The 18018-nt window shown below is 37.7% G+C and overlaps 4 protein-coding genes across 4 annotated transcripts; 3 read left to right on the forward strand and 1 right to left on the reverse strand.

Annotated features, from left to right (window-relative positions):
- The first annotated feature begins 414 nt into the window (after positions 1 to 414).
- On the forward strand, positions 415 to 2126 carry LOC134660767 (pre-mRNA-splicing factor 38). The gene is made up of 2 exons (XM_063516558.1): positions 415 to 1087; positions 1829 to 2126. The coding sequence occupies exons 1-2, from the start codon at positions 435 to 437 to the stop codon at positions 2085 to 2087; spliced, it is 912 nt and encodes a 303-aa protein (XP_063372628.1). The 5' UTR covers positions 415 to 434; the 3' UTR covers positions 2088 to 2126.
- Positions 2127 to 4050: 1924 nt separating this feature from the next.
- On the forward strand, positions 4051 to 4543 carry LOC134660633 (uncharacterized). The gene is made up of 2 exons (XM_063516410.1): positions 4051 to 4191; positions 4282 to 4543. Exons 1-2 carry the CDS (start codon positions 4064 to 4066, stop codon positions 4451 to 4453), a joined length of 300 nt encoding a protein of 99 aa, XP_063372480.1. The 5' UTR covers positions 4051 to 4063; the 3' UTR covers positions 4454 to 4543.
- On the forward strand, positions 4342 to 10104 carry LOC134660625 (structure-specific endonuclease subunit SLX4). Its single transcript, XM_063516402.1, has 6 exons — positions 4342 to 4482; positions 4564 to 7238; positions 7407 to 7777; positions 8352 to 8412; positions 8669 to 8760; positions 9828 to 10104. The coding sequence occupies exons 1-6, from the start codon at positions 4460 to 4462 to the stop codon at positions 9903 to 9905; spliced, it is 3300 nt and encodes a 1099-aa protein (XP_063372472.1). The 5' UTR covers positions 4342 to 4459; the 3' UTR covers positions 9906 to 10104.
- Positions 10105 to 12116: 2012 nt separating this feature from the next.
- LOC134662228 (protein IMPACT-like) lies at positions 12117 to 15952 on the reverse strand. Its single transcript, XM_063518491.1, has 6 exons — positions 15826 to 15952; positions 15522 to 15754; positions 14976 to 15111; positions 13698 to 13798; positions 13042 to 13248; positions 12117 to 12232 (listed from the first exon to the last, which is right to left on the reverse strand). Exons 1-6 carry the CDS (start codon positions 15850 to 15852, stop codon positions 12139 to 12141), a joined length of 798 nt encoding a protein of 265 aa, XP_063374561.1. The 5' UTR covers positions 15853 to 15952; the 3' UTR covers positions 12117 to 12138.
- Between the last annotated feature and the right edge of the window lie 2066 nt (positions 15953 to 18018).

An 18018-nucleotide genomic window follows, 5' to 3' on the forward strand; every position in this document is an offset into this window, starting at 1 on the left:
AAATCTTGCGAATATTTAAAATTAGATTGCTATTTCTTCACTAACTGATTTATTGTTAAAGATTCTCATTGTTTCTCGTCTTTTTAAATACTAATCACCTGACTTTTAAAAATTTGTTGGGAGAACAACTATGGAGAACTTGGAGGATATAATCAAACGGAGACGCCATGTCTGTAATTTTCTGTACAAAACAGTCTGCCGATTTTTGCGGGGGAGGGGAACGTCAAATGTATGCGTAACGTAAAAATAGCCATGTCAGATAAACGTCAGTCCATACATTGTGTATGACCGTTGGCCGCCTATTTTCGACAGAGGGGAAAGCCTGTTAATGGCTACTCCGTTTAGTTGTATCCTCCAAGATGGAGAACAACGAACAATTATTCGTTTAGACGCCTCTTAAGCTAGCTGTCAAAAACAGTAAACTGTAAAGAAAGATGGCGAATCGGACGGTAAAGGACGCGAAATCAATTCGCGGCACAAATCCACAATATTTAATAGAAAAAATCATCAGAGCACGTATATACGATTCCAAATATTGGAAAGAAGAATGTTTCGCTCTTACAGCAGAGTTGTTAGTGGACAAAGCGATGGAATTACGTTACGTTGGCGGCGTGCACGGCGGTTTTATTTACCCGACTCCTTTTCTATGTTTAGTACTCAAAATGCTGCAGATCCAACCGGAGAAAGATATTGTGGTCGAGTTCATAAAGAACGAGGAGTTTAAATATGTCCGTGCATTGGGCGCTTTTTACATGCGCCTCACAGGAACGTCCGTAGACTGTTACAAGTACCTGGAGCCCTTATTCAATGATAACCGCAAATTGAGGCGTCAGAATCGCACGGGACAGTTTGAGATAGTGCACGTAGACGAGTTCATCGACGAGCTGCTTCGTGAAGAGCGTTTATGCGACGTGATACTGCCGAGGATACAGAAACGTCATGTACTGGAGGAAAACAACGAGCTGGAGCCGAAAGTATCAGCCCTGGATGATGATTTGGACGAAGATATGCCCTCTGATGACGATAATGACCCAGAATCCAAAGAAAACAGAAGAGACAAGGACAGAAGGGACAAGAGAAGAGAAAGGTTAGAATCTTTTTTCTTTATCGCCCGAGCATTAGCGAAGGCATACTTTTATTCAGTTTTAAGTTATGCTCACAAGGTCTACAGCTGACAGATCCACTAGTTTATTATTGTAACACTACTAATAGTCTCTTCAGGGGTCCGGTTCTTAAAATAAAATGTCTATTTTCTACTGGAGTTTATTAAATAAGCAAAAAAATAAAATTGGTTGGCGGGCTGCCATTTGGTGACCCCTGCTCTAGGGGATCAGAGGTCTATTAACTTAATTACATTTGAAATTGTATCCAGTCCAATCAAAATTTGTCTCAACAGGTTTTGGTTTAGGCAACTAGAGGACAATTTAATTTCCGAAATTATTAACCTTTTCCATGCCGTGTCAAACAAAAGCTGTCACTCAGACGCCACATCATTGATGTGTCAAAACTGAAGTTGAACTTTATGTATATGCACATAGGTTGATGTTGCTCTGTGGTCTGTGACCGATTAATCTGTCTTTGGCGTTGAACCTACCGTGTGGATATATCGGTCATTGGCGTCCAAAAGGTTAAAAATAGTACATACTTTCTTTGTTGTTTCATATTCAGTTTTCCCTAGCTTGAAGTCAGTGGTTTAGAAAATTCTGCTGACCCATTCCTTTGAATGAAAATATACCCTATAAAACTTTGAACTTTGACCCCTGTCCAAATACTTTAGTTATTTTTTTTATGAAAACGTTTAAAATCACAGTCATTATAATCATTACAGATCACGAGACCGTGATCGCCGTCCGAAAGACCGCAAACGGGAGCGCTCGCGCAGCAGAGAACGCGAGCGGCGGCGGGAAAGAGACCGCGAGAGGGAGAAGGAACGCGAGCGAGACCGCGACAGAGAACGCAGAGAGCGCGAACGTGAGAAAGAGAGGGAAAGGGAGAAAGAGAGGGAAAGGGAGAAAGAGAGGGACAGGGAGAGGAGGGAGAGGCGTGAGGTTGAGAGAAGGGACAGAGACAGAGGCGGGAGGTATTAGTGTAAGAATAAAACATGTTAAGAACCGTTCAGTAGTTTTTATTTCCAAGTACAAAGTCTTTTAATGGTTAAGATTGTTATTTCTGCAGAGTGTAAAGGCAAGTTTTTTGTGCTTAATTGCCATGTTAACTAATCTGCAGCAAAAATGGAAATCAATGATATCCATAAAAGGTTTAAATTTGAACTACCCATGCAAGATACATTTCTGTTAATTACCCATCAATACATTTGAATTCATAAAGATTACTTAAAGCGACAACTTCTAGGCCTAAGATTATGGCTAATATTTCTGTTAGGGTTTGTCAAAAGCTGACTCTTCCATAAGTCCTTCGTGTGGATCATCTTTAAGACATGATCGTCAATTTCACTGAGCCCTGTGACATGTTTGAAGAGCCTCTCGGTAGATTTCACTTGGACATATCTTGCCTCAAAGAACTGAAAAAAAAACATAGTTAAATACTTTAAATGTTTTAGGGATTATATTCTGTAGTACATGGAGTTCATAGGTTTACTATAAGATTCAATAGTTTGCCACACTGAAAATATTTACATAGGCAGGCGTGAGACAAGGAAATTGCATGTTTTCCTTAAATAACTTACCTTAGTAATAAAAATGCAGTCTCTCATCAACTTTTTTAAAGCTAGAGGATGTTCTTTCTTGACAGAATGAGACCAGCCTATGCAATAAATCTTATTGCTCCAATACAAAATATTTCAACAGGATAGTTGCCCATGAACCAAACCAAGAGATTTATACCACATTTCTATTTGTTTCACAATGGTGTGGTGAAACTCTTGGCATTTCTCTAAAGGAACAGTCGATATTGATGGTGCAGTTCCGGTGTTTGTTCCTATTATGCTCATAACTATAACATTACGACAAGAACGGATCACTTCTGGGACTTTGCATTTTGCTTTCTTGAGTAAAATTAAGTGCTTTTTCTTTCCGAACTTGTTCGAATATCCTCTCATTTTTTAATAAATCTTCCGTTAGTTTATACACTTTGACTGCATTATCTTCTGATTGCCAATTTCTGAACATTCTATTAAACCTGTAATCGGGGCATGGATTCCAAGGCGGGAAGGACTTTCTACGGATCCAAACATGAATAACCACTGAGTTCGCCCCTTTACCTATAATATATCCAAATTCTCCTGAATAGTAACTATTGAATGAAGCAATGGTTTGTAATATTTTTGCAGCAGGCTGATCGGAAGTATCAAAAGGTGGGTAAATACGTTCATGGTCCTCTACAAGGCTTTTTGGTAGCTTTGATAATGTACCTTTGCATTGTTTATTAGGTTTTTTATAATGACTCAGTTTTTCCTTGGGCTCCAAACTTATCCAAATGTTGGTCATATGAAAAATCTTCAATGAAGTCTGCCAAAACTGTGTTGTCTTTATTGTTTATATAGGTACCTGAGCTTGTCTCACTGGCATCACTGCCCTTTCTTCGTATTTCTAATGATATGACGTTCGAATCCCAATTCAGAACTTCCTGTAATTGCGATTCTTTAGAAGGTTGTAAGCTTTCTAAGCAATCTCCCTTTAAAAGGCCGTAATCGTTTTCTAAATCCATTTTCTCTGATACCTAACAAATTCTTCACGTTTCGAGGACTGGTATCATCAAAATATTAACTAGCACCTTGTTATCGGTATAAGTTTATTTCTCTAAAGGTAAACAATTAGAAAATCAGTTAAAAAAATATATATAACCAGTAAATGCTCCACTACTACAATTACTATACTTAAATATGTTGCTCAATAATATTTTCAAAGCAAAGTTATTGTAGCAAACACTAGCAAAGTTTGATTGAACTCGCGGTTGACTCACTTTATTTGACAGTTCAAAGTAGAAAAAGAAAAAAAAATAGTCTTAAGAACGTTTCAGATACGACTAAAAAAGTCGCGCTGTGTTTAGCTTCGTTGCCTTCGTTATGTCAATGTCAAAAACAAACGTCAAGTAAAATATAAAAATGGCGATCGGTGTTGATACTTCAAAATGGAAACCTAGAAAAATAACAGGAACACCTGCTGCAAAGTTTAGAAATCGTCTTGCTGCCGGCATTTTAGGCGTCGGTATACTATGGGGTGCATTTTTCCAGTGAGTATCAGCAGATAAATCGCTAGATGCAAGATGCAACAGTGATATTTAGGTTATGTTGCTTATTGTGATTGTATTCGGTGCTTACAGATATTCTAGTTTTACTGAGCCTATGAAAAAAGCCGCAGACGTACTTTACGAGGATCCCATTGAGGAACAGGAGAGGAAAATATTGATAGCTAGTGGCCTACCATTAAGATCAGGACGTACTATACGGCGGATGATGGAAGAAGAGCAGCGAGTGGACTTGCCTCACAAATAACGTAAAATGAATGTAGATACTTTAAATAGGTATGTAACATATTATAGATTATATGTAAATTAATAAATTGTAGTTGAATTGTTTCTAAAATTTGTTTTATTTGTTGCCAGCAAGTACAAAGTCGTAAGCAAATACTTTGTGGCTAAAACTGTTATGGATGAAAGTCTATCTGATTTTAAAGAGAAGAAAAGTTTTAAAGTAAACAATAATAAAGCACCTGCCAAGCCTAAAGTCAAAAAGGTAAAACGAGTCAAAGGCCAGAAGGATATACGGACTGTGTTGAAAGCAAAAAAGAATGAGTTAGTAGCTTACTCTGAAGATTTTGACTCGGTATGTAAGAAATCGGGCATCGATGTTGATTCTGAACAGCTCCAGCTAGCTATAGCACTGTCCAAATCACTACAAACATCAGATTCTGTTGATAGTTTAAGTTCAAGCTCAAAATCTTTGACAACACAACAAAGGACAGGACTTATACGCACAACTCTAAAAGAGTATGGATTTAAAGTTCCTGAAAAGCCATCTACAAGTAGGAAAACCAAGAAACGAAGAAAACCTTACAAGTTGCTTTTAATATGCGAGGAAGAAAAACAACAAATAATATCCGATAGATACTCGCACCTACTTTTTGAGTTGAATAACTTGAAAAGTACAACTAGTGATAAAGATTTAGATTTACCTAATTTATTTATATACAACATGGCTACTAATATAGAATATGAAAATATTAAGGATGATGCTATATTTTATGTTGAGAATATTGTCGAAGAAGCACCAAATAGTATGGGATGCTTGTTAAAAAGTTGGTCTGATATACCCGGCAGACTGTCAAGCCCAGATGTGAACAAATCCGAACTATTGTTTTCAGAAGTAGAATGCTCTCAAGAAGAATTAGACATTGTTCTTAGTGGACATTTAAAAAATAGCAAAAATATTCTTAAACAGAAGAACATGTTGAAAGATAGGGGAAAGAGCCCAGTTAAAAGAAATATTTGTAAAACAGTAATAGAGCTTAGTCCAGACTTTGTAGAAGATAACACAGGCAATCAATCCCCAGTGTTTATATCGGGAAGTAGTAGCAAAGAAATGAATGAAACTGACGTCAATGAATCTTCAATAAAAGTAGGAAATAGAGAAGAGAAAAAATTACTATTGGTAACACAGCCAAGCCGAAGCTTATCCCCTGATTTATTTGACGATGAAGATAACACAATTGTTGAAGTACTTAATGAAACAGTGACAGACACTGAACCTGCAAATAACTTTACAAAACAAGTCAGTGAAGTCATGGACTTGACTGAATGTATTAATGCTCAAAAAAATATGCATAATAGTAGCAATATGAAACCGTTATCTCAAAAATCACAACAAATAGATGTGACCAAAAGAAAATCTAATGATTTCATGGAGATGACAGAATGTGTAGGTACCTCTTCCCAACATATAATACATAAGATTGATGAAGAAATAGATTTGACAGGACCTTGTGAAAACATTGTTACAACATTAAGGAATAATACACATGATGAAAATCCAGTAGATGTAGAATGTGATGGTGATTCTTCTCTACTTATAGGCAATGAGGGTGATGAGCATATAGATTTAACTGCAGAATATGAAAAAGATACTGAAACTACAAATAGATCATATACAGAAAATATACATATAACAAATTCAAATATTTTCTTAGAAGGCAGGACTAATAAACATATTGATTTAACAGAACATTGTGTTGGTCACATGGAAAAAAATAATAATAATGTAAATGCTGATAATATTGAACATATGGATTTAACCCAGTCTTCAAACACAAGTGGTGATTCATTGCCCTTTGTTCAAGTTGGTGGTACACAAACAGTACCAGAAAAATCCCTAGATGATACAATAATATTAAACGAAAACGAGTATCTAGAATCAAAATCACCAGAAGGTAATAAGAAATTACATGTTAGTGATGATGAACTGCCAAATCAAGATCCAAACACTACCAGCCCAGATCATCCCATTGAAATCATATCTCCAAAACATATATCAGTAGAAACAGCTGAGGCTCTAATAATAAACCTTGATGAAAGTGATATTCCTGAAGTAAAAGATGATAATGTAGATTTAACACAATCATCTGACTCAAATGAGGCTAACAATATTTGTCAAAACAATAGCCATCATATAAACAACAGTAGTCTTGGAAAAAAAGATAACATGTCAGTAGACTATGATGAAGCTTTGGAAAACATGAACTCTTTCCCATATTATGACAATGAAAATTATAATAATGATATAATATTGGCTGAAGATCATTTAGAAAAGACTAATGATAATGAAGTGCTTTCAAAAAGTAAAGTACCAGAACCCAGTAATGATTTAAATTCTTCGTGTAATAACATAGACAACTGTTTTGATTTTGGCGGAATTTCAGTAATAGATAACCTACATAGTTTCAATGATAAATCAAGACATACAAATAGCTTACCAAATGGTAGCATACGAGACAGTTTACCCATGGTAGATGTAAAAGGTACTTGGAAACCCAAGTCTCCAGTAAAAAATCTTATTAATCCCAATTCTGATCCTATAAGCTTAAATGAAAAACGTATTGAAGCTGCAATACAAACTCCTAAAACTAAAGTTGACAGACATGTTAATGTAGAAACACCCAAGCAAACGGAATATATAGTAAAGACTGATAATGTTACTCCCATGCTGGATTATGCTTCTATGTCTTCACCGGAGAGGAATAGAGAATTGGACAAATATGGTCTGAAGCCATTTAAACGGAAAAGAGGTAATTTTATTTCTCAATACAAATAGTACAGCAACACTTAACTGTCCATAGGACCTTATGGCTTTTGTAATAAGGTCCACCAATGGACAGTTAACAGTGTGGATGTGGACAATGGTGCATTTGTTTTTTTTTTTAAATCTCAATATAAATGTCTATGTTTTTTTCCAGCTATACAACTTTTAACGCATCTGTACAACCAAACCCACCCATATGTTGAATCGACAGAGGAATTGCCTTCACCATCCAAAAAGCGCAGAACAGAAAACTTAAGCCAGCCCTCATCTTCCAAATCTTCCTCTAGTATATCTATATCACCACGAAAAACTTCAAAATCACCAATAAAAGCTACAAAATCACCAAGAAAACCTACAAAGTCACCAAAAAAAGGTTCAAGATCACCAAAAACAAGTGAAGAGGGAAATTTGAATGATTCAGATAAAGAGAATGACTTGTTCATGGTGACAAGAGAAGTGCCTGTCATTAGAAATATAGAGTGTGATGCCGATGACTGGGTTTTCCAGAAAAGAGAGAAGGCTAAGGTGAGTGAGATAGAAAATATTGAAATCCCTTATTTTTGACATAGGGGTTTTATACATTTGATCTTTACGTTATCGTTATAATGATAATCATAAAGCCTATATTATAAAAAACCATTTATAGTAGCAGTTTCATTAGGGTTGAGCCTCTGTCTCCCGAACTCAAAATGCTTCAAAAGTGTCAAAATATCATCATCATGTGTATATGTATCATCATCATTTTCCTCGCGTTGTCCCGGCATTTTGCCACGGCTCATGGGAGCCTAGGATCCGCTTGGCAACTAATCCCAGTTATTGGCGTGGGCACTAGTTTTTACGAAAGCGCGAAAACTAGGCCCGTATTGGGATTAGTCCGGTTTCCTCACGATGTTTTTCCTTCACTGAAAAGCGACTGGTAAATATCAAATGATATTTCGTACATTAGTTCCGAAAAACTCATTGGTACGAGCCGGGGTTCGAACCCGCGACCTCCGGATTGCAAGTCGCATGCTCTTACCGCTAGGCCACCAGCGCTTTTTATTATGAATATGAAAATATGAATTTAAATATGAATTAATATCATATTCATTATTTCCAGCTCCACACCTGCCGGGTGCCTTTACACATAGCATTCCACAACTACGTGTCGTGTCGCCTGCGTTTGCATGAAGCCATCCTCCGCTATGAGCCTGTCAATATAGACGTCATACACAAGGGACTGGCTGCCAGCGGGCACCGGTATGACCCCAAGGTAGGAGTTGCCTGTTCTACAACTGTGTTGTTCAGTGTTGCATGAAGCCATCCTCCGCTATGAGCCTGTCAATATAGACGTCATACACAAGGGACTGGCTGCCAGCGGGCACCGGTATGACCCCAAGGTAGGACTTGCCTGTTCCACAACTATGTGTTGTTGAGTGTTGCATGAAGCCATCCTCCGCTGTGAGCCCGTCAATATAGACGTCATACACAAGGGACTGGCTGCCAGCGGGCACCGGTATGACCCCAAGGTAGGAGTTGCCTGTTCTACAACTATGTGTTGTTCAGTGTTGTATGAAGCCATCCTCCGCTGTGAGCCCGTCAATATAGACGTCATACACAATGAGCTGGCTGCCAGCGGGCACCGGTATGACCCCAAGGTAGGACTTGCCTGTTCTACAACTGTGTTGTTCAGTGTTGCATGAAGCCATCCTCCGCTATGAGCCTGTCAATATAGACGTCATACACAAGGGACTGGCTGCCAGCGGGCACCGGTATGACCCCAAGGTAGGAGTTGCCTGTTCTACGACTGTGTTGTTCAGTGTTGCATGAAGCCATACTCCGCTATGAGCCTGTCAATATAGACGTCATACACAAGGGATTGGCTGCCAGCGGGCACCGGTATGACCCCAAGGTAGGACTTGCCTGTTCCACAACTATGTGTTGTTCAGTGTTGCATGAAGCCATCCTGCGCTATGAGCCTGTCAATATAGACGTCATACACAAGGAACTGACTGCCAGCGGGCACCGGTATGACCCCAGCAAGGTAGGAGTTGCCTGTTCTACAACTGTGTTGTTCAGTGATGCATGAAGCCATCCTCCGCTGTGAGCCCGTCAATATAGACGTCATACATGAGGTCACCAGTAGGCACCGGTATAACCCCAAGCTTGCCTGTTCTACAAAATAAAATAGTCTGGTATCCAATCAACCGAACGATCCAGTTGGTAAATTAGCATAGACATCAAAAAAACACACTTAAATGAGGTCAGAAACCCACAGATTAAAAATGGTTCCAACTAAAAGGAGCCCAAAGTCTGTAGTCTGTGGTTTAATGTTTCTTTGGATTTGAGACACGTTTTTTAACGTTTACAACGCCATCTACGTGAAGCTTCGCGCGTTTATCCTTATTTGTGCAAAAATTTAAATTAACCTCAAATTTGACAGTTAAAGTAGATGGCGCCTTACGACCCCGTAGCTGTCAAATTAGCTATTGGTATATAGGTATAGGCCATCTCTAGTATAACATAAAGTAGGTATCTCCCGACCAAAGCAGTCATAGTTTAAATTTTAGATAATATACTACATTGTTTTTTTTAGGATCTTCTAAAATTCCTGGACAAGAGATGCATCACAGTGAAAACGGCTGATAATACCAAAAACAATAAGAGGTACTAGTGAATCCAATAACTTATAGACAATCATGTGTTCATTATAAACCAATTTGGACTTTGCTGTGAGGTGATAAGGTTTATTATTTAACAGCGTAATATTAGTTTTGTATATAGATGTAGGTAGATTTAGATATTGCGTATTTTTTGAGGATAATTATGTACTCTACTTTTACCAAAATAACTGAAACTGTGTTTATGTGCAGAGCACAACTGGACACTGAAAAATGCAAAATGCGTAAAAGTAATGCAAAATAATGTATTCTGCAGTTTTGACAGCTGAAGTAGACGGCGCTGTACGGCCGTATAGTTTTTGTAACGTTAGTATAACCTGGTTTTTAAGTTATCAAAACTGGATATAAAGTTGTTCACTACTCTACGCGCCTTAGGGCTGGTACAGACGGACTGCAACTTGTATGGGAACTGCACGCCGACGTTGCAGATGGCGTGCAGTTTCCATACAAATTGCAGTCGGTTTGTAGTCTGTCTGTATCGGCCCTTAGTTGTGTCAATGGCCTATGTTCCGTGGTTCTTGTGCTTTGATATGCAATAAACACCATTATTTTCATTTAGATTTTTATTAAATAACTGATACACATTAGGTAACCTATGATTTCATTTTAAATCATGTATTTACAAAAGTTTATTTATTATATTTTCTATGAATTGCTGATTATCAACACTGATAACGGGGTTTGCTACTAAGAGCCTCTTGCACCATTCCACTAACCTGAAGTTAACTGGTTAAACCTGGAGTTACCATGGTTACCTGTACAATTTAACTCTAGGTTAACGGTTTAACCACGCCATGTCAAACACAAAAGCTGTCACTCGGACGCCACGTCACCGAAGCGTCAAAACGGAAATTGAACCCTATGCATGTGCACGTAGGTCTATGTTGCTCTGTGGTCAGTGACGGATTTATCCGTTCTTGGCGTTGGATATACCTGGCGATTGGATATAGTGCGGATATATCCGTCATTGGTGTCGAAAAGGTTAAGTAGGTGGGAACCCCATAATACTAATAATGTCAAATAAAAACAACTCTTACAAAGTTGTAAGATAACAAAGAGATAAGATCTGCATAGAGATTAGTTTAGGTTTGCAATCTAATACAAAAAAAGAAAAATACTAGTAATGCCGACATGACAGCTCGTTTCAGTCAAATGAGTTGCCTTAAAAAGTATTAATGTTTCGGCTTAAGGTGCGTACAGATTTTACGAACAGAGTCCGTCTAAGCTAATTCTGCACCAACTTGAACAGAACAAAGTGAGGTATTGATATTAAAAATATCATATTTTCATAGAAATTTGAGAATAATGATGCCACATCTTGTTGAAGCCAAGGCGACAAATGCCCCACGACAAATTATATTTCGTCAATAGGGATGTTGACAATTTTTTGGAACTGGTTTCATTTTGTAGATAGACACGTAATAATTACAGAAAAAAATATAAAAAAAAAATATTCATTAATTTTGAATAAAAAAACATGTATAATAAGTTTCGTGTTTAAATTTCGCGCCTAAACGCTCCAAACTGTCACGTGACCTTGATGACGTAACGGCGTTTTAAACAAACTGCTGTCAGTAATTTTTTTAAATTCTTTATATGGCAATTGACAATTTTTTTAAAAGCCTTAACACACTACCGCATCGGACAGTGACCTTCTTTCTCGCTCTAACTTATAGCTGCGTCCTTAACGCACCACCTTACACACTATCGATTCGTGCGCTGCACCGCACCAAGATCGCGTTTCGGTACGATAATCTGTAGACACTTAGGCAGGTTTTATAACTTGTCTTTGGTGATTCCACTGTGATTACGTCACGCGCTCCGATTGGCGTTTGCAGTCACGTGATACTGGGCATTATTTTAAATACTTTTGATTATTTTTAATTAATTTATTACGCATATTTACACTTGCAAAATATGATTTTCCGCGTTCTAATATTCCCTGCTATGGTAAAAACATAACATATTATATATTCGCGATTCATGTCAACATCCCTATTATACGATATGTATCGGAAAGTAAGTCGCGAATGGCGCCAAAGCACGGCTCCCTCCGCAGTAGATCGCTTGTGTTACTTAGGTACCCGTAACGAATGAACGTAACGCAAGTGTCGAACTACGCAGAGAGCTGAAAAGCATATACATATACGGGTACGGGTGGCTAGACCTTTCGTCAAGTCTGGACACATCTTTACAAACAATCTAAAATAGGGTTTAGGCTAAATGTCATTTCTTTAGTAAGCCGGCTTGTTCGATGACCTGTCTGGTGGCATTGTTGATGTGTCGAAACCGATCAGGCCCTAGTTGGATGCCGCCATACCTGAAATTAACATTATTCATTAAACAGGATGGGAAATCATTCATCGACATTTTCAGATACTGTGTTTCTTAGTTTGACAGTACTTAGCAACAAAGTAACGAATTATGTTGTTTTCCTTATGCTTTGACAAGGATTTGGTATTTTAACAGTCAGACACAGCTCAATAAGTACGAGCAGGTACAAATAAGTACCTACTACAGTTACTTCCATAGTTAGATGTGTTACGGCATTCTAGTGTGGGGAAATCCGCAAGTGTAAGAGAACATATTTGTGATACAGAAACAGTTTGTGGGTTTCTATCCGTTCTATCAGTTTCTAAGTTTAAACCCTTGAACGCCACGCCTATCGTGTGCGGCGCGTCATCGTGAACCTTATCGGAATGCACAAACGTTGATATTGGGCTGCGCCTCAATTGAAGTCTTTGGCGGTCAAAGGGTTGAGAAAGTTATAAACTGAAATAGATGTCCCATATTAAAGAGAAAGTGACGAAGCCCTCCAGTGGTAAAGGCCGGATTCGAACCGGCGTCTTTAGCAGTCCGGGCTAACGCCTTGAACCCCTTGGCCACCCCGCCATGGTGGAACCCGTCCCGATTTCTCGACTATATACCATATTACTAAGACTAGGCGTCTTTGACCAACTCTAAGGGCAAGCAATATGCGCTTGTACCTCCTATACGAATTCCTTACGGAATTACGATATAGCGAGAGAGACTGGTGCTGCTGTCTATACCCAACTTAAAATAACTTGATTTGTTCCCTAAGTTGTTGAGAAAGTTGTGAAACAAGGTCGGCTAGTAGGGTAGGCTCACCATCGGGAGACAACAACCAAGGTGTTTTTCTGATCCAGTATCTGCAGTAGTTTCATCATGCGACCGCCGGCGTGCGTCTCTCCGTCGTCATCACAATCTTGTAGCATCGTTGTACCCTTGTCCGTTTTACGCTCGATACGGTATGCGAACATGTTGTGAGTTGCGTTCACTATCTTCTTGTTCTGTTTCAGTTTTGTTATGACGGCGCTGGAATTTGTTGATGAAAAATATGGTAAGTGATTAAGATAAAAATGGTGAGTGGACGAAATTAAGTTGGTCACACACGGAGGTTTATCTTTAGTTAGAAACCAAGATCCAAGATTTACGAAGGTTTAGGTAAGGGTAACTTAGGGTTTGGAGTTTGGTAAATAAAAACAAGGATACATCTTTGAATAAGTTCACAGGTGTGTTTGAAATCCGCAATCCATTTTGGGCTGACATGGACACTTCTGTTGTATGACCCAGCAATAGAACCCATATAGGTTGGTGATATGACAAAGGCAGTCCAACCAGCCCTTTGAACCTATTGAGTGCAGCGCTTCAAATTGAACCTTGTTGCAATGCATGAAGTAGATATTGAGTTGTAGCCAAGTGTCAGTTGAGGTCTTTAGCGGTCTATGGGTCAACCATTTGTAAAAAAATATGAAATAACTCACTTGACATCCTCCATGCTGTGGACCTCAGCTGCGTGACCTTGAAAGGAACTTTTCCTGTCCTTTATCACTTCACCATGAGTAATCTCAGGGCAATTTTCTACCTGGAAGGAATAGATAAATTATAGTTTGTCAAAGGACTGTCGCATTTCAAGCATAGACAGAGAGAATCATACTATCTCTGTCTTACACTAGTACTAGCACCCAAAAGAAAACGATAAGTATAGTTTTATTTGCTCTTATTTACTAACAATTTGGTTTGACCAAGAGTTAAAAAGTTTTGGAATACAAAAACAAGTAAATTAGGTTAGATTATTTACGCTCACCACTTACAAATAAATTATGATACTTGTAAAAAATAATTTCTGATACAAATTGTATTAAACTGACATGTTTCAGATTGATTTATAAGTGGCAGGATACCATTATTTTGCAAGTGTCTACTTCATTGCATTTTTAGTGCAAATATCACAAAATGAAAACAACTGAGCTTTAAATAATAAGATTATTATAATGATGTACCTTTGTATCTTTTTTCAATTTTTTGATATGAGACCATCGGATATATAACCTCACTGAATATAATACTGGAGTCTTAATAGATAATTTAATAATTTTAGGTATATTTGTGAATGCCATTTGATATTTTTACCAGTGATAAAACCAATAAAATTATTGAATTAGAGTAAAACCCTCACTTTCTAGTGCTTTGTTTACATTTTAGTGGTTTTTGACATTTCTCAAATGTCAGTGTGACAGTGACATATTGAACAGGAGCATTCCGATACCGTCCCATTTCCGAAAACGAATCAGACTAGCGGGTCTTGGCAGTTGGCACTGAAAGTGTTAAAATGAATAGAATTTTTTTCATCAAAATCAGGGATCGGAACCGGTTTTTTGCAAAGACTTCGAAATAACCATATTTTTAGAATTATTTTATACTCGAAATGTAGCACTTAGTTGTGTGTTTAGATAACGACTTCGTATTATTAGATGGTCTAATTAGAAATGAAATAATTAGCAAAGAACGAAAAAATATCATTTTCGTTCCCATACAAAAAATACCGGTATCCGATCCCTGATCAAAATAGCAGAAAAACATTCCAAATTTTTTAAATTTTATATCTGCTATATATGTATGTATAAAAAAACATAAAATGTTTATAGAGTCTGTGAGGAAAGCGAAGAGTCGTAGAATGTAAGGGGCCCAATACATTCCACGACTCTTCTCTTTCCGAGAATCTATCTGCTTGAATAATAATAATTGCATCACATTTCTACCTGTAATAAATCCATATTTTCTTCATCCAGTTGTTTTTGGTCTATCTTCTTCTTTACTTCAGGAGGTTTCATTGTCAGTAATATTTCTCTTATTTTCTCTACCCATTGGTATACAACTGTTTCACCTGTGTTGTCTCTGAAAAGTATTAATTTTTTCGTTGATTGATATGAATTTCTCAAGTCTAGTGTGACAGTATAGCATAGCTACAAGGTTCTGAATGCCATAGTAAAACAATACAGGGTTTATTACCAATCCCTTTAATTTGTGAATGATATTCGGCAGAGTGGCATATCTAGGCTAATGTTTCGACAGCCACTGAAACCCTGGTCATCCTGGACATAATTTGTCTATATTATATTAAAGTTAGGGATCATCTGAAGAGATCCAGGGAGCCCCAGAAGGTTAATGCAGATGAAATTAAGATATTGGAATATCCGCTATATTCTTGATGCCCAGCCAAGGTTTTCTAGGACTATATTGACCATTACTTGCCATTTTACACATTTTACAAAGATAAAAATATAAAATAAAAGTAAACAACCTACAAATAAACTTCATTCAAGGCCTGGTGAAGATCAGCCTTGTCTTTTCTCTCCATCCAAGGCGCAGAGAGCTCAAACTTTGGTGGCGACTGACTAGGATACTCCGGTGGCATGGTAACATACAAAATAGCTTCATGTTTGTTCTCCTCAACTCTGATTTTGTAAGATCTTGTCACATCACTCTCTGTGGTCCAGTCGTTGCCGTATATTGAGCTTAAGGCCTCTATTTCTTCGTCCTAAAAAGAAATAAACTGAAAATTGTTTGCATTTATATGTCAAACTGAAAATAGCAATGGTCTTAAGTTACCTGTTTCGTCAAATTCTCAGTAAACATCTTAGTGTGTTTTACAGATTTAATTGTTTTCACTTTTTACTGTATTTATTTTTCAGAAATCTTGTGTAAATCTGAAAAGTTAAAATCTATGCAATCACTGTCAATGTCAAAAGTAAGGTGACAGTGACAGTAATGCGTTTTGTTGTTCAAATATTTTATAGTAATTGCACACGGAGCATGTAACCACACTTTGAGGAATATACTTGGTCAAGCAGATCTTGTCAGTAGAAAAAGGCGGCAAATTTGAAAAATGTATGAGCGAGGGGATAACGTCCCATAGAAAATAAGAATTCCCGACTTTTTTTTACTGCTACTGAAAGGTTGTCTAGAAGAGATCGCTTTTTAGCTATAAGACCGCCTGTTGTTACATAGCTAATTTTAATCTGAATTGAACTTTCTGTGTATTTTAACTGTATGGTGCACAATAAAGAACATTTATTATTATTTTATTATTTATTTTATTTATTTTTCATCTTAAGTTAGGTAATTTATTATATGAATATAAAAGTAAAATATAAAAACACTTACAAAACAATAAAAAATACATATAAACACATTATAAAAAAACCTAACCTAGGGTGCCGCCGGCAGCGGGGCAAGGCCCAAGCTATCGGTGTCAGGGCCGCAGAGAGAGGAACCGGCGGACTATCCGACTTTAGTTATTATTATTAAGATTTGCTTGACCAGCTATAATAGGCTAGGATACTATTTTAGAGTAAATTACCGTATAAAGAGTTTATGCCAGCGTAAGCCACCCGCGTAAGTAACTCACGTGATCTGCGCTACTCGGGCGAAACGCGTGGGATAATATAAAAAGGTTTGCACATGGCGCTTTCGCGCCTTTAAGCCCCCTCCACACTCGTGCGCGAATCGCAGCGAGAGTGTAAATAATGGTTACTCCGTTTGGTTATATCCTCTAAGCATCCAATCACTAACTACATTATTGTATACTGCATTGTACACCTATGTATTGCATATATTATGTTTATGTTGTTAAGAGGAGTTTTGATGCAAGCTTTTATTTATATTCTCTTTGGCTTTTATCGCAGCGCCGACTGCACTTTTATTTCAACAATCAACAGTCATCTTCGAGGCGATTCTGAGAAACTCGAACTTCATCAGAAGGGTCATCTTCGGTCTCTTTTATCAGATCTGACATGAATCAGCCACAAGGACAAACTCTGAACAAATGCGGCATGAAATCCCATAAAAATATTGTATGTCTCCAAGCAATTAGGTACCTATGTGACCGCGTCGAATCTAAAGCAAATCGAGGAAAATGTATGAAATTACAAAGTTTCCGGTTGCATTTCCATAATACATCTATTAGGTGTACGATTTGCATACGACACTGGCGATTACCCATGCGCTACAATCAAACCTAATGCTCTATGAATGTGGGTAATTCGGATTTAATTCAAATTACCTAATCAACGTTTTCATTTGTCATACATCTTTTTGAAACTACGGAGACAAAAATTAAGAAACTAAGTTGAGCGTTTTCTACCGGGTTTTCTCCCAGTTCTACAGATTTCTATCTCTACAGACTATTTTAATTCTGCCATGTCCGATTTTGTACGGCGACAACCTGGCAATCCTGGCATTCCCGGTTTCGGGACTAATTTTATGGAAATCTATTACCGGGAGCAAACCCTAACTGACAACAACTGTTAATCATAGTACCTAAGTCGGTAGCAGAGGTATTTTCTGTAAGTAAATACCGTCTGATTACTCGCACTCACCTGGTCATTAAGATACTTATTAGTTTCGCTCGTGTTGAAACCTAAATGCCTACACAGTGTCTAGTATTAGCTAGGCATTCAGAAATTATAGGTTATGGGCCCAGCGGAGATCCGGTGGGGTTATTAAATTGATCCGTGGTATCAGTGAAAATGAGTGGGAGTTAGAACAGCTGTTTATCTGCAGTAAGTAACCTGAATTATAATTGGCCGTGACAGTAACTCATTGCTAGATAATACCGAGTGTAGCCTGTAACACGAGCAAAACATTAAACTGTTGGCTAAACTCCTCAAACTGACCAACATTTGTTCAGCGACTTTTAAAAAATAATGAAAAATTAAGATGTATTTTTCTAACAAAATAATCTTCAATGTACGCCATTATCATTGTGATTGATTGAGATTGCTTGTCACGCCTTAAACATAA

This window comes from Cydia amplana, chromosome 2 (assembly GCF_948474715.1).
Source record: "Cydia amplana chromosome 2, ilCydAmpl1.1, whole genome shotgun sequence".
Lineage (NCBI taxonomy): Eukaryota > Metazoa > Arthropoda > Insecta > Lepidoptera > Tortricidae > Cydia > Cydia amplana.